Source organism: Marmota monax, unplaced genomic scaffold (genome assembly GCF_021218885.2).
Source record: "Marmota monax isolate L192 unplaced genomic scaffold, Marmota_monax_Labrador192_F-V1.1 WCK01_AAM20220418_F8-fsc00114, whole genome shotgun sequence".
NCBI classification, from domain to species: Eukaryota; Metazoa; Chordata; class Mammalia; order Rodentia; family Sciuridae; genus Marmota; species Marmota monax.
Window position 1 is genome coordinate 2455919 of NW_026694943.1, and position 15867 is coordinate 2471785.

Here is a 15867-nt window from a genome sequence, read left to right on the forward strand (position 1 = left end):
CTATCTAAAAACCCCAACCTATAAGTGAAAAGTAATTAGAGGCATAAAGAATTGCTAAGAAATTGCCCTTTTATACTGTGTTCATATCACACTTAGCTTGTTTATAACTAAGAGACGTACTTAAGAGATCCTAAACCGAGTATGTCATTTATAAGTAATACAGTCTTTGTAACTAAAATTTTTTTAAAACTGGAAAGAAGTACCTCTTAAATAATTTTAAGACACTAGAGTTGCAATATTTTACTTTAGAACCTCAGACTTATCATAGCCAAATCTTTAGCCATTGCAAAAACTTCTCTCTTTATGAATTACCAAGGATGCAGTATTTTCTGTTTCAGAAATGTTCTGAAAAATTTGCTGTTTAATTTCAAAACCATTTCCTTCATAGCTATACCTGTAGCAACTGTGGCTCTGTGTTAGTCAGTTTTCCATTGATAAGACAAAATACTTGAGAAAAACAAGTTGCAGGGGGGAAATTTTATTTTGGCTCACAGTTTCAGAGGTTTCAGTCCATGGTGGTTGGTTGGTTCCATTGGCTTGTGGTGAGGCAAAACATCATGGCATGAATGGCAGAGCAACGCTGCTCAGTTAGTGTGGTCATAAAGCAGAGCTGGGGTTGTGGCTCAGCGTTAGAGAGCTTGCCTAGTACATGCGCGCCCTGGGTTCAGTCCTCGGCACCACATAAAAATAAATAAATAAATAAAGGTATTGTGTCCAACTACAACTAATAAATAAATAAATATTTAAAAAAAAAAAAAAAAAGAAAGCAGAGCATGAGAGGGGAAAGAGCTGGGGAAAATATATAGTCCCCAAGGTCACAACCCTTCATCTAAGTCTCACCTCCTGCTGTCTCCACCACTTGCTATAGTCCATTCAGCCATGCTGAATTGATCCTTTCATGAGGTTAATGACTCCTAAAAGCCCCATATCTGAACATTATTGCATTAGGGACCTTGCCTTCAACACATGAGTCTTTGCTGGACATTCCAGATCCAAATCATAACAGGCCACTTCAATTTTAAATCTTTAAATCAGATTTTTGCCCACTGTTAAAAGTTAATATTGGCCTTCTCTGTAGCTCAACCTGGTTTACTTCCTATTAAGATAGAAACATTAAAAATACCAGATTGGGAATTATGAGAGGAGCTGTGACTAAAAGAATCCTGGAATTTATGCTTTATGATGCACTATTGGAAAATAAATTAGAATATCTTTTTTGATTTTCCATTTAGAATGAGAATCATGTATTAGCATTTTTTCCCTTTTAGCATTAAGAACCTCGTAGTCTCATAAAGCATTTTATCCTAAAGTCAAATTTATTTTCTAAAAGAGGTATTTCTGAAGTGAATAGACTAACTTTATTTCAGTTTATTTTTGCCTGATTTATCTATATTAAGCATACCCAGCTACTCAGGAGGCTTGAGGCAGGAGGATCTCAAGTTCAAGGCAGCCTTAGCAATTATCAAGACCCTGTCCAAAATAAAAAATTTTTAAAAGGACTGAGGATGTAGCTCAGTGGTAGAGCACTCGCCTAGTATGCATGAACTCTCCTGGGTTCAATCCCCGGTAGCACAAAGGGAAAAAAATCTCTAGCTGCATTCAAGATTTTTTCTCTGTCTTTGGTTTTAGGTAGTTTGACTAGGATGTGACATAAGTATTTTCTCTAGTTTTAATATTATTTGGCTCTCTGGGCCTCTTGGATCTATAATTCATTGTTTCGTTAACTTTTTTTTTTTTTTTTTTTTTTTTTGTGGTGCTGGGGATTGAACCCAATGCCTTGAGCTTGCAAGGCAAGCACCCTACCAACTTAGCTATATCCCCAGCCCTCAAATTTTATTGATTGATTGATTGATTTTAGGTGTAGATGAACACAATGTCTTTATTTATTTATTTTTATTTGGTGCTGAGGATAGAACCCAGTGCCTCACACGTGCGAGGCAGGTGCTCTACCACTGAGCTACAGCCCCAAGACAGAAATATTTTTTCTGTCTTGTTTTTCTTTTCTTCCTTGCCAATTACACACATGCTTTTCATGTTGTCCTACAACTCCTGAATTCTTTGTTCTTTTCCACTTTTTTCTTTGTGTTGAATATAGGTCATTTGTGTCTTCACATTCACATTCTATCACCACAGAACTGGTGTGCCTAGTGCTGATAAGCCTGTTAAAGGAATTCTTATCTCTGCTACTGTATTTTTTATTTCTAGCATTTGATTCATTTGCAGTTTCTACCATCTCAAATTGTGCTTCTTTGTCTGCACATTGTCCACCTTTTAAGTTCAACCCTTTAGCCTATTAGGGACTTCCAGCATCTGGCCCACCTTGATAATGGTTCTGTTGGTTGCATTATTTCTGGATAATGAGTTGGGCTTTTCTCGTGCTTTTATGTGTATCTTATAAATTTTTGTCAAATATCAAATGTTGTGTGGAAATAAATAGAAGGGAATCATATTATCACCCAGAAGTGGGGACACTTCTTTTTCTTAGGTTATTGGACTTTGGCTTTTGTCCTTACCTTCAGTGCACCACAGTCCTCAGACCTCCAACAGTTGGCTACTCTCACTTTGTGCCTGTGAGAGGGTGCTTGAAGTACAAGGTTCTTACTTTAATCCTTTTATTTTATACCTTTTTGTGCATTGATGTGGTCTTCATTTTATTCAGAATCTTTTTAATAAGGTCAGCAAGGCACTATGTGGTCTGGTACAGGGTCAAATAGTAAATTATTTAGGATTTTGCAGGCCACATAGTTTCTGTCAGAACAACTCAAGTGCTATTATAACAGGAAAAACCCATAACCATTAAGTAAACAAATGAGTAAGGCTGATTCCAACAAAACTTTCTTCACAAAACAGGCCAGATTTGTCCTGTATAATTCACTGACCACTTATGCAGTCTTGTTCTTACCCTCCTCCCAGCCTCTCCTGCCCCAGCCTCTCCTGCCATTGTAGTGTGCACCCCACCATGGCAGAGGCTTTTGCCTCATTTCCCAAATGGCCAACGATGGCATCTGACACATAATGGGCTGTCAGTTTATTAAGAATGGATGAGTGAACTATATTTGGAATGTTTTCATATAAATAGCATGTAACTGAATTTTTAAAATATGGTGTGCTGATCTCTTGTGATTCAACCAATACTTCTAAGTGGGCTGCTTTTGTTGTGATTACTAATAAAATTGGAACTGCTTCTGTCAGCTTTTTGGTTTTGTTTTCTATTTTTTTCCTTTAAACCTGCTTACTTGCCCTTTAGGCTTAATCACATTTTCTCTCTTTCTCTTTGTTCTGTCACTGAATTTAGAAACTAAACAAAACTAAACATTCTTATTACTGTTTAGAAACTACATTTTAATATAGAAGCTGTATATTTAATTTAGAAACTAACATGTGTATTTGTCTTAGCAGCATTTGAGGATACTCTGAACAGTTGGAAGACCTTAGCATACTTTCTAATTTTTCATACTTCCAATTTCTTGTTACTCTTTTCTAAGATTTTAGTTTCACTTTCCCTTAGACCATCTCAGTCATTCCCCACATCCACCATGGTTTTTTCCTCTTTCATAGATTTACTCAGATATCTTACCTTCATCCCTTTGTATTTCATCATCATCTTAACAAAAAAGCATTTTTAGTAGTTATTTCAACAGCCATCTATCATTGATGAAATCACCCAGACTTTGAAAATGTCTTAATCATCTGTATTCTTAGATGAGCAAATTATTCCATTATTTTCTGGAATTTGTTATTTTCTTCTATTTGGGAACATTTTCAGCTAGTATCTCTTCACATCTTGCCTCTTTGTTTTCTTCTGGTATTCCTTTTTAGATGTACAGTCATGGGTCACTTAATGATGGTGATAGGTTCTGAAAATATATCATTAGCTGATTTTTCTCATCCTACAAACATCCTAAAATGTATTTAGACAAACCTCAATGCTATTACCTCCTACATACCTGAACTGTGTGATGCAGCCTGTAACTCCTAAGCTGCAAACCTGTACTGAAAACTGTAGGTAATTGTAAAACACTGGTAGTTATCTGTGTATCTAAATCTGTCTAAGCATAGAAAAGACACAGTAAAAGTGTTAGGCAGTGGGAATTTTAGAGTTCCATTATAATGTTTTGGGTCTGCTTTTGTGTATGCAGGCTGTCATTGACCCAAATGTCAATATATAGTATATGACTGTATGTGAGATCCTTTAACTCCTCCTTCATGTTTTCTAGTGCTATATGTACATTCTGGGTAAAATTCTTAGATCGATCTTATAGGTCACCAACTGTGTCTTTGACTATTAATCTTCTATTTAATCTTTTTTACTTTTTTCATTTCAAAGGACTTTATTTCTAGAGATTTAAGGTATTTTTTTACATCTGCCTATTTCCTCAAGATAGAATCATCCCAAGCTGCTATCTCATAAAAATAGGTCAAGTACCTTTATTTCCAATCCAGTATATACTAAAGGATGAAAGGATGAGGGTTCAGTTGTCCAGAGATGGATCAAAAAGACATACCCCTGTTTTCAAGGCTTAATAAGGTTTCTCAGGGAGTTCATGGTTCAAGATTGATTGCTTATTTTGTTTCTTTTAAAAATCTTAGGAACTGGGGATGTAGCTCAGTGGTAGAGTGCTTATCTAGTATGCGTGAAGCTCTGGGTTCAATACCAAGTACTACAAACTGTGTGTGTGTGTGTATAAAATATTTTCACAAAATATGGTCTGAGTGTAAGAAAATAAAAAGCAATTTCTGTAAATGGTATTATTTTTACTTTTCAATTTGAATACTTTAATGTTAACACTCAGGCGGCTTGTAATCAGTCTTCCTGTTTTACTTGTTGCATACACCAACATGTATTCACCCTATTCCCACACTCCCTTCTAAAATATATATATAATTTTAATGTTAGAATATCTCATGCAAAAAATAAATATGTTACTCTGGAGTAAAAGGGCTTATCCTTTCCAAATGTCAGATGTGAATTAGATAACAATGAGTAGGTTAACTAGACTAGAATCTTTAGAAAAGTAATAGGCTAAAATCACTGTCTTCGGCCATAAAGTGGATTTAATCCAAATCCTAAAATTTTTTTAAATAAAGTGACATTTGTTTAAATAATTAAAACAATTATTTTTGGAATTTTAAATGTTTAATCTCAAAATATTTTGTTTTAATGTAGTTTTGGGATTCTTGACAGCTCCTGTTTGGCACAGAAATATTCATTTGTTTTCTTTTCCCAAGTCTGCTTAAAGGTTAACTGACTGAAGTAGGCGGGTCCTCATGTTTACTAACATGTATTGCAGCTCTGTTGGTACACCAGAAGGCCAGAATGGAACGACTTCAAAGAGAACTTGAGATTCAAAAGAAAAAGCTGGATAAACTAAAATCTGAGGTCAATGAAATGGAAAATAATCTAACTCGAAGGCGCCTGAAAAGATCAAATTCCATATCCCAAATACCTTCGGTAAGTCATATGTAACTGTGATGACCTCTGTGCTTGAACCTGAGAATAAGCTGTATGCCATAATGTCAAAAGACTTGATGTAGTTTTCTACAAATGTTCTTAAATTCATACTTGTTTTTCTGTCCTTACCTTCCCCTGACAAAAACTCCATTCTTTCTTAACTAATAACATGAGATTTCAATGCAAATCTTTCTGACATGGAATTATTTTTCAGCTCGAAGAAATGCAGCAGTTGAGAAGTTGTAATAGACAACTCCAGATTGACATTGACTGCTTAACCAAAGAAATTGATCTTTTTCAAGCCCGAGGTAAAGTTCAGTGCATACTCAGCTGAAATTCATTGAATTAATCTGCCAACTCTTTTCCTGTGGCTGAGAACGAACTCATCAGTCATAATTTTACTACCTCAGTTTGGAGCCAGATGATAATGCTAAAGAAACATTAGATTTTTATTGCCTCTTTTGCCCCCCAAAATAAGTACATACTTGGTTCAGAAGTCACTTGATACACTTTATATACTTCAGATCCACTTTTGGTCAGATGTATTGCTTTTGTGTGTGTAGAATCTTTTGTGATGTTTATTAATTAACAGATGTATCCATGTAAATGTTTCGTTTTTGTCCTTTCAAGAATTATGCATTCCCATCTCAATGGCACTGCCTTAATTGAAAAAAATAGAGAAGATGATGAAAGTAAGATTATACATTTGTAGGTCAATGGTAGCTTTTTATATTTGAACTATTAATAGCAGTTATTAGCAGTAATAATTAGCTATTAATAGCTATAATTTCTTATTGTAGTAAAAAAATGTTTATGACTTAATTCATTTCCATAGAAAACTAAAGCAAAATTTTATCACTTAAAACTAATCCTGAAATTGGGGAAATAATAGAAATATATAAAATAGAAAAAAATAGGGAAAGGAAGGAAATTAATAAAAAAGAAATCCTCAGTCTTACTTTGGAGTGTCTTCCAACATTCATTAAACTGAAAGATGATTGATTTTACTTAAATTTAAAAAAATATATATTGGTAAGCTGTTTATCTTGAAACATTCATAGAAAAATGCCGCAGTTTAAACTTTGAAGAAAAGAAATGTTCATGTAGTAAAAAATTTGAACCATTATATCACATTAGCACAAGATTTGTATACTTACTTGGGGCCAGGCTCTTTAGTTGTTCAAGTCCATGCTTGATAATTTAAAGTTACTTTTTAAATTTTATGTTATTTTCATTTGTAACATAGAACAGGGGTCGCTTCTAATTCTTTCTTACCATCTTTAGTTTGACTTCTTCCCCAATTTAACACTTATCTCGGTGTATGAATGTTATATTATACCTATATTTTGAAATATGTTTTTGAAATCTTACATATAATTTGAGATAGAGATGAAGATAATGAAAAGCATTTCTTTGGTTTTATACTGTAGCATTTTTAGAAAGAAATGCTTGCTTTAAAAAATAAAATAAGTATTTTTGGACTATAAACATTGATATATTTACTTTTTATATATTTCAGGACCACATTTTAACCCCAGCGCTATTCATAACTTTTATGACAATATTGGATTTGTAGGTCCTGTGCCACCAAAACCCAAAGGTTAGTGTATCCATTAAGTGTGAAAACTGTTAATTTTGAAAAGCAAGATCTTAGAAACTTTTTATTTTTAACAACCTTCCACTCTAGAAGTACTTCAAACTTTGGCATTCTTGGGTGGATTTATTAGGAAGATGTTTGTTTATTTTCATTTATATGCTGGGGGCTGGGGAGGATGCAAAGGTGTAATGTATTTAGCTTCTTAAAAGTAATAGATGTGGGCTGAGGTTGTGGCTCCTGTTGTAACAAGAGCGCTTGCCTGGCATGAATAAGGCACTGGGTTTGATTCTTAGCACTGCATATAAATAAAGGTCCATCAACAACTAAAAAAAAAATAATAAAAAAGTAAAAAAATAGCAGTACATGTGACCTTAGAGATTACTTTGTATTCCCAAAATAGCAAGTCTTGGTTTTAAAATAAATTATCAAGGGCAAAAATTTGTATTCTTTCAATTTAGATAAATGATGACACTTTTAGGGAAGTTTATTTTTTCATAGTGTCCTATTTTATTTAATATTGATATGACTTTACGTAATCAAAATATCCTGAATTCCAGATGAATGGTTTTCAGAAAATGTTACCTGGTGTCATTTTACATCATTGATAGTCACAGAATATATGCATACCAAATTGACACATGTCAAAATATGTCTGTATGTTTTGATCCAGGCATTAAAATAGTAAAGAAATGAAATCAAATGCATAATTCACACTATTGAAGGTAAATATGTAAACATATACATACAGGTTCTATAACATTACAGTCATGGTGTATAATTTACTTTAATATGAAAGTTAAAATATTAAAATTATATTAATGAATATACAGTATTTTTAAAAGCAAACTTTGACTATAAGAACACAAAATGACAGGATAAGGGTGCTGAAAGTATAGTATAGTATTTTGTATGCAACTGAAGTTATCATCAACTTAAAATAGAAACGTATAGTTAAAATATTTTATGCAAGTGTCAAGCTAATGACAAAGAAGAACCCTCATATAGATAGATAAAAAGAAAAGCAAAGTACTCACTATTAAAAAATCATAAAAGGAAGATAGCAAAAGAGAAAAAGAGGAGCAAAAACCTGCCAAATGAACTAGAAACAACAAAATGGTAATAAGTCTTCACTTAGCAATTATTGCCTTAAATGTGGAATAAAAGAAATTTTAAAAACAGGATCCAACAATGTGCTATCTATAAGAGACTTGTTTTATATTTAAAGGCATACATAGGCTGAAAGTGAAGGGATGGGAAAAGATTTTTCATGTAAATGGTAACCAAAAGAAATCATGAGTGGTTGTATCAGAAAAAAAATAGATTTTTAAGTCTAAATATGTCTCTAAACACAAAGAAATCTTAATACATATAATTTTTACATATAAATGATAAAGGATCAGTTCAAAAGGAAGGCACAAACAATATAGAACTGCCTACCCAATAGCAAAAGAATATACATTTATCTCAAGGTCCCATGGAACATTCTCCAGGGTAGATCAACATGTTAGTTTACAAACTAAGTCAAATTTAAGAAGACCAGAATCATTCCAATTATCTTTTTCAACCACAGTGGAATGAAACTAGAAATCATTAACAAGAATACCAGAAAATTTGTGTAAATGTAAACAACACACTTTTGAACATCCATTGGATCTTTGAGGAAATGAAAAGGGAATTTAAGTAGTATCTTGAGAAAAACAAAAACAACATATCAAAACCTATGAGATCAAACAAAAATAATACAAAGAGGTAAGTTCAAAAAAAAAGAAGAAAGGTCACAAATAAACAATCTAACTTTATACTCAAGGAACTAGAGGAACAACAAACTAAACCCCAAGTTAGTAGAAGGAAGGGAATAATAGAGTAGCACAAAAATAAATCAGAGAATTTTAAAACAATATAAAAATTAAGAAGTAAACATTTTTTGAAAAAATAAAGTTGACAAACTCATAGCTAGAGAGATTAAGAAAAACAGAAGATTCAAAATCAGAACTGAGAAGCCTCAAACATAAAAGGATTATAAGGGTCTACTGTGTGTGTGTGTGTGTGTGTGTATGTATTTACACCAACAAACTCAATAACGTATAAATGGGTAAATCCCTAGAAATATATAACCTACCAAAACTGAAGAAGTAGTAGCCTGAACACAGTAACAAATAAGTAACTGTAATACAATATCTCCCAATAACAACAACAACAAAAGCTCCAGACCAGATATCTATAGATACATTCATAAGTGATATACCTGCTGAACCATGAATGCATAAAAGCTTCATTTTAAAAAAAATTTATAGTACTGAGACTCATGTATGCTAGGCAATGCTCTTTTACTGAGCTACAATCCCCATCCTCATTAAAATAATGGCAAACCAAATTTAGTAACACACTAAAAGGATCATATTCCATGATTGAGATTGATCCCTAAGATGGAAGAATGAATGATTCATCCTACAGAAATCAGTGTGATACAACACATAGAAAGTAAAAGCTGTTGTGGTCAACTGAGTAGATGCATAAAAATTATTTGACCAAGTTCAACATCCATTGATGATTAAAACTCTTAACAAAATAGATGTAGAAGGAACTTAACATACTAAAGGCCATGTCTGAAAAACACAGATAACATCATAGTCAGTGGGAGAAAATGGAAAGATTTCCGCTACGAGAGCTAATGCAAAGCAGGGATGCCTACTGTGTCCTCTCCTTTTCAACACAGTGTAAAGTCCTAACGAGAGCAATTAGAGAATAAAAATGAACAATAGATTTCCAAATCAAAAAAGAGAAAGTTAAATTCTGTTTGCAGAAGACAGGATTGTATGGTGGTCACCCCTTATCTGCATTTGCTTTCATATTGGTTACCTACAGTCAACCATGTTCTGAAAAGCAGTAAGTTTTAAATAACTTTTGTTGCAATATATTAGTATAATTATTCTATTATCAGTTATTGTTAATCTCTCATGATGCCTAATTTATAAATATAGGTATAGGAATAAACATGGTATATATAGAATTCAGTGTGATCCATGATTTCAGGCATCCCCTGGGGGCCATTCAGTGTATTTCCCAAGGATAAAATAGGACAACAATATATGTAGAAAAGCCTAAAGATACAACAACAACAAAAAACTAATAAAAGAATGTAGTAAAATTACAGATACAAAATCAACGTACAAAAATCAATTAGGGGGGCTAGGGTTGTGGCTCAGTGGTATAGAGTGCTTGCCTTGCACACATGAGGCACTGGGTTCAATCCTCAGCACCACATAAAGTAAATATATAAGTAAAATAAAAGTATTGTGTCCATGTTCAACTAAAAATTTTTTTAAAAATCAATTAGGGGTTGAGGCTGTGGCTTAGTGGCAGAGCACTTGCCTCGCACATAAGAGGCACTGGGTTCAATTCTCAGCAACATATAAAAGATAAATAAACAAAGATATTGTGTCCATATATAACTAAAAAAAACCAATATTTAAAAAATATGAAAAGCTTATTTTAAAAAAAGAAAAAAATCAATTAGGTTTCTATACACAGTGAACTGTGAAAGGAAAATCAGGAAAACAATACCATTCACAGTAACAACAAAAAGAATAAATACAAATAAACTTAACCAAAGAGGTGGAATGTTTATATACCAAAATTAAGAAGCACTGATGAAGGAAACTAATAAATACACATATGGAAAGCATCCTCCATTCACAGATTAGAGGAACTAATATTGTTCAAAGTAACTCACAGATTAACTTTCAGGGTGCCAAAGGAATAACAGAAGACCCCATTATTTCAAAATAAATTACAAACCTACAATAACCAAACAGTATGGTACTGACATAAAAACAGATATGCAGACCAGTAGTAGAACAGAATAGAGAGCACAGAAATAAGTACATGCATCTGTGGTGAGCTTATCTTTGACAAGGTTACCAAAAACACAGAATGGGGGAATGATAGCCTCTTTAAAAAAATGATATTGGGAAAACAAATATCCACAAGTAGAAGCATGATATTGGAACCTTACCTCACACCGTATACAAAAATTTACTCAAAATGGATTTAAGATTTAAACTTAAGTCATAAAACTACTAGAAGAAAACATAGGGAAAAGACCTCTTGACATTGTTCTATACAATGATTTTTTTGGAAATGGCAACAAAAGCAAAAAATACGTAAGTGGAAATGCATCATACTTAAGAGCTTCTGCACAAAAAGGAAACTTTTCAACAAAATGAAAAGGCTACTACTACTACTACCTAAGGTCATTTCTATTCCACCATAGTAAATGTGATTTTTAAAAAGTAAGAAAATTTGGTAGAAGTTTTATACTGATGTACTTCTTCAAGGTCTATTTTTGATACAGTTAAATAAGATAAGAAATTGGTTCTCTATATTTGATTTATGTTATCCAAGATTTATGTTTTCAGTAGATACAGAACATTTAATGGAAATACAAAGATGACTTCAGTGAGAAATGAGACGTAAATGCGCTCAGTATTGCTTTGCAGTTGGACACTTTTATGATTTTAAGTGACATTACAGAAAGTTTGCTATTGGGTATCCTCTCTTCTGCTCTAAATTGGGGGAATTGATGCTGTTTTCTCCCTTAAGGAGATGTGGGGTGGTTCTATCATGTCTGTGTTGCTCTTCCGCAGAGGAGAAGTACCAGCTCAGTGAAGGTTGGAGTGGTCAAGCACGTGTCAGTTTCAGCTTCCTTTGATTAACAAACTGCTTCATGCAATGCAGTACAAATGGTATTTAGAGTTGCCATAATTTGTCAGACTTTGTAATCTTTGCCTTTAAAATAAATTTTTTTCTTTCTTACAGATCAAAGGTCTACCATCAAAACACCAAAGACTCAAGACGCAGACGATGATGAGGGGGCTCAGTGGAATTGCACTGCCTGTACTTTTTTGAACCATCCAGCCTTAATCCGCTGTGAACAGTGCGAGATGCCACGGCATTTCTGAGCCAGAAGGCCCTATGTCTTCTCTAAAACCACATCTAAAGTTCAAGAAACTAGTCTGTCATCGGGGCAACATTTCACTGCTACATAGGATTTTGTCAAATGGAAGGTGTGACAAGATGGTGTTGTGCTAATATTAAGGGTCAGCCCACAGAGCTAATAATACCTCAGTATAATGTCACGGGCAATTGAAATCCATCACCTGAAAGGTAATCTGCTGAAAGACTTGATTGCTTGCTGCCTGACCATGTACAGTGTTACCAGGAGCCCGTTACAGCTAATTCTCACTATGTTAATGCCAAGGTGTTCCCAGTACTTTTTCCCCTCGTGTCACTACTGAATTTTGACAGGAGGAAGAAATAGAATGATAGCTTTTTTATTTTTAAAGCTTTCAGTGAAACACTACATACAAGAGAAGGAACAAGGTTTAACTATTTAAAAACTGCAGCCGCATAGTGCCATTGGCTAGGGGAAGACTTTCACACATCTGTGGTACTCTTGGCCTTGTCTTTGTCTTCCCTGAAAATGTCTCTGTGAAGCCAGAATCTAGGGTCTCAAGATGAAAAGGAAAGCAGCATGCATTGTCTGTACAAACATGCAGTGAAATACCCCAAAGCTTTTCCTACTGTACAGATCTCTCGAGTCTGCTTTAAGTGATTTCTTCTTTATTATTTTCTTATATTTCTATATGTATAGTGTAATAGCCTTTTGTTAACTAATTTTCTTTTTTCCTTTTAGTGATTAAGCACGATCATGTCCCTTTTTAAGCCTTACCTAAGAGAAGCAATGTCGTAAAATAAAAAAGCATTAATGAAATGAAACTATGCACAAAATAACTTTCCTCTACTTACCCTGTACTTTGCCCTCATGGGTGCCAATGTTCTGTGAAGACATACAGATGCTGCACAATGAACTGCAGAAGGTATTACATGAATTATGTCAGTAGGTCACACTGTGTGCTGACTTTAGAAGTGGGGTGGCACAACATGGTGTTTTGTCTTCCATGGGGAAGCTTAAAACAGAAGGTATTTTTAACCCACTCGAAAAGTGTGCCTCATCTGCTTGGTGCCCCACAGAACTTTCACAGGAGATTTTTATCGGAAAAGTACAGTTTCAAAACCAGCAACAGCAGCAGTACCGACAGCCCTTTTATTTGGAAAGAAGTTTAAATGCTTTACTGTTGGGACAATCTGTTTCTAAACCTGACTTGGTGGCAGTAACGTGTATTTATAAAACAAGGCTATTCATATTTAGGACAACTGAAGAAAAGCTGGAAAAAAAGAAAAATAAGCAAACTTGAACACTGAAGCAACCTCAAGCATCTCTTTATTTTGATGATATATTTTTGTAAGGAAAATAAGTATTCAGATGATCAGGAATGTATATAACTCAATGGAATCAAGAAAAGATAACAGTATGCATTTTAAAAGAATTATGAAACTATATATCAGTGCTTAGAATGGGGCTAAGGGAAGTGCTGAAATACAGTAAAAGACAGGAGGTAATGTAGACTGTCACCCACTGTAAATGTTTGCAAGTGGCTGTTTTAAATAATCAGGATTATTACGGTGATCTCTATGAATGTCAAAGCCTCAGCTTCCAGGCTTTACATTATGTATATGGAAAGAAATATGACAATCCTAGGTAATTAGGCAGTAGACCCAGAGCCCTTACATTGGATGCATTTTGTTTTAAAAATAGGCCTTGTTTTTCAGCTTCATCTGCAGTTCTATGTGAAGATTGATAAATCAGTTTTTACTTGTTTTATTAATAAAACGTAATTTGGATATCTTGAGTTGATGGTTTTGTGATTTAGCTGGGTAAACTATCTTTGTAACAGATAAGTTATTTATAAAAATTAAAAAACTTATATTCTAATGTGGATTTTGTGCCTTGTTTTTAAAGTTTGTGGGACAGGAAATAATTTGTACCCCAACAGAACATTTAATTGTTAATTGAGATCAGGAAAAAAATTAAAAAATAACCTTCACCCTCTAGAGTCCTCTCAGGACACCAGGTGTTCAGAAGCTACATGGCTTGGATTCTTTTTGTCAGTTTCCCCAGGCTGCTTGTTAACTGATAGCAGCCAGATTTCAGCTAAGCCAGAACAAAGTGGATGTAGCTTTTTTTTATAATGTGTTATAACTTTCTGTTTTAAAATTTTTGAAAATTTACCCCATTGTTGAAAACAAGCACGATTTCTTGGACCATTTATGCTGGGTTGTCAATGGTTGATACTGGCTCTATCAGTATCATGGCACAGTTTTTATGAGCTTACAGAGAATGAGGTAGCATTTGCTGGTCTCTGTGATGTAGCTATACAAAGGCCTGCCTCAGGTTGCCGTTTAACCTAGTAGGAAAGAGGGCCAGGCATGGTGATGCATGTTTGTAATTCCAGCAGTTTGGGAGGGTGAGGCAGGAGGATCACAAGATGGAGACCAACTTCAGCAACTAAGCAAGTCCCTAAGGACTTAGCAAGACCTTGTCTCAAAATTAAAAGGGCTAGGTATGTGGCTCAGTGGTTGAGCGCCCTTGGGTTCAATCCCTGGTACCAAAAAAAAAAAAAAAACTAGTATGAAAGAAATTTTCTTTAATTTTTTTTTTTATGTGTGTGTAGTTGTAGATGGACAGAATGCCTTTACTTTGTTTATTTACTTTTTTAAATGACCAACCTGAATCATTCTACAGCCTAAAACTGATTATGTGAGGAATTGAACTTATATGGAAAATTTTGTCCATAGATATTCCAAAACTATATTAGCTATTAACTTTAACCTGATATTTTTGTCAAAGTATTTATAATAGCAAAATTAATGGACATTTCATCAGTTTTCTCTAGCCCAGTTTAATATCAGTGAAAAATTCTAGGGAGCAATGATAGGTTTAAGAGGTGAATAGTGGGGACTGGGGATGTAGCTCAGTGGTAAAACACTTGCCTAGCATGTGTGAGGCCCTGAGTTCAATCCCCAGACTGAAAAAAAAAAAAAAAATGAATAGTGTAAGATATACTATTCAGTTCATGGGTAGTTGAAGTGGGCATGTTGCCCTAGAAAATAATATTAAGTCTGTTGGCACTAAAGGCTGTTCCAGATTTACTATCTGCACACTGGGTATTAGCATATAATATATGTTATGTATTAGCATATTAGCATTTTAATTTTTATTGCTTCCACCTGAAAACACAATTATGCAACTGAGAGAAATCTCTCTTCTAAAGAAAAAGGATTTCAGAGCTTGGTATTTATTAAGCCAGGTTTTCCCCACCGGAGTGTGGTAGACTGGTTTAGGAAATGGAAGACTGAATCCTTTGAGCCAGCCCCTTCTCTCTGTCACTAGAGTTCCTCACTAGGAACTGTATTGACCTGAAACCATGGGTCATGTTTTTGTTTAACAAATAAAAAATTTGTAGGAATGGGTTGAGGTGTTTTTCTCAACAGAATTAACAGGTAAGTTTACTCTTTATTTTTCTGAATTTGGGAACATCTCAGATCAGAATTTGGTGTTTCAATCACTGAAATTGAATTTTCTTCCCTTTGATTATCAAAGGTGGGTTGCTTTGCAGAGTTTAAAAGGCTATCAAAGGCCAACCTGAAGATCAAATGTGTTTGTTCTGTTGCTTATCCACCTATCTACAAAGTGTACATTTTAGGGAATATAACTGTTTCTCAAGGAAGATAAACACTTCACTTGAAGGACTTACCATAGTGTTTGCACACCTGCATATTGTTATTAAGCCTAAAAGTGGTCTGAGGTCCTCTCAATCTAATGCCTCCTTCCTTCAGATCCTCTTTACCTCCTTCCTTTTCTGAGGACAGCCTTCCTCTGACCCAATCTATATACTAAAGAACCATTACAACTTAT

At 34.1% G+C, this 15867-nt stretch overlaps 1 protein-coding gene across 2 annotated transcripts in view; it reads left to right on the plus strand.

Moving 5' to 3' along the window:
• The window catches only part of Tab2 (TGF-beta activated kinase 1 (MAP3K7) binding protein 2), a 75549-nt gene extending 61665 nt beyond the window's left edge, over positions 1 to 13884 (plus strand). For both annotated transcript variants that reach the window (XM_058573638.1, XM_046427389.2), the window contains exons 4-7: positions 5292 to 5452; positions 5667 to 5760; positions 6972 to 7052; positions 11868 to 13884. In XM_058573638.1, the coding sequence (XP_058429621.1) occupies positions 5292 to 5452; positions 5667 to 5760; positions 6972 to 7052; positions 11868 to 12010 (479 nt within the window). In that variant the 3' untranslated portion in view covers positions 12011 to 13884. The remainder of the gene's footprint in view (positions 1 to 5291; positions 5453 to 5666; positions 5761 to 6971; positions 7053 to 11867) is intronic.
• The last annotated feature ends 1983 nt before the right edge of the window (positions 13885 to 15867 follow it).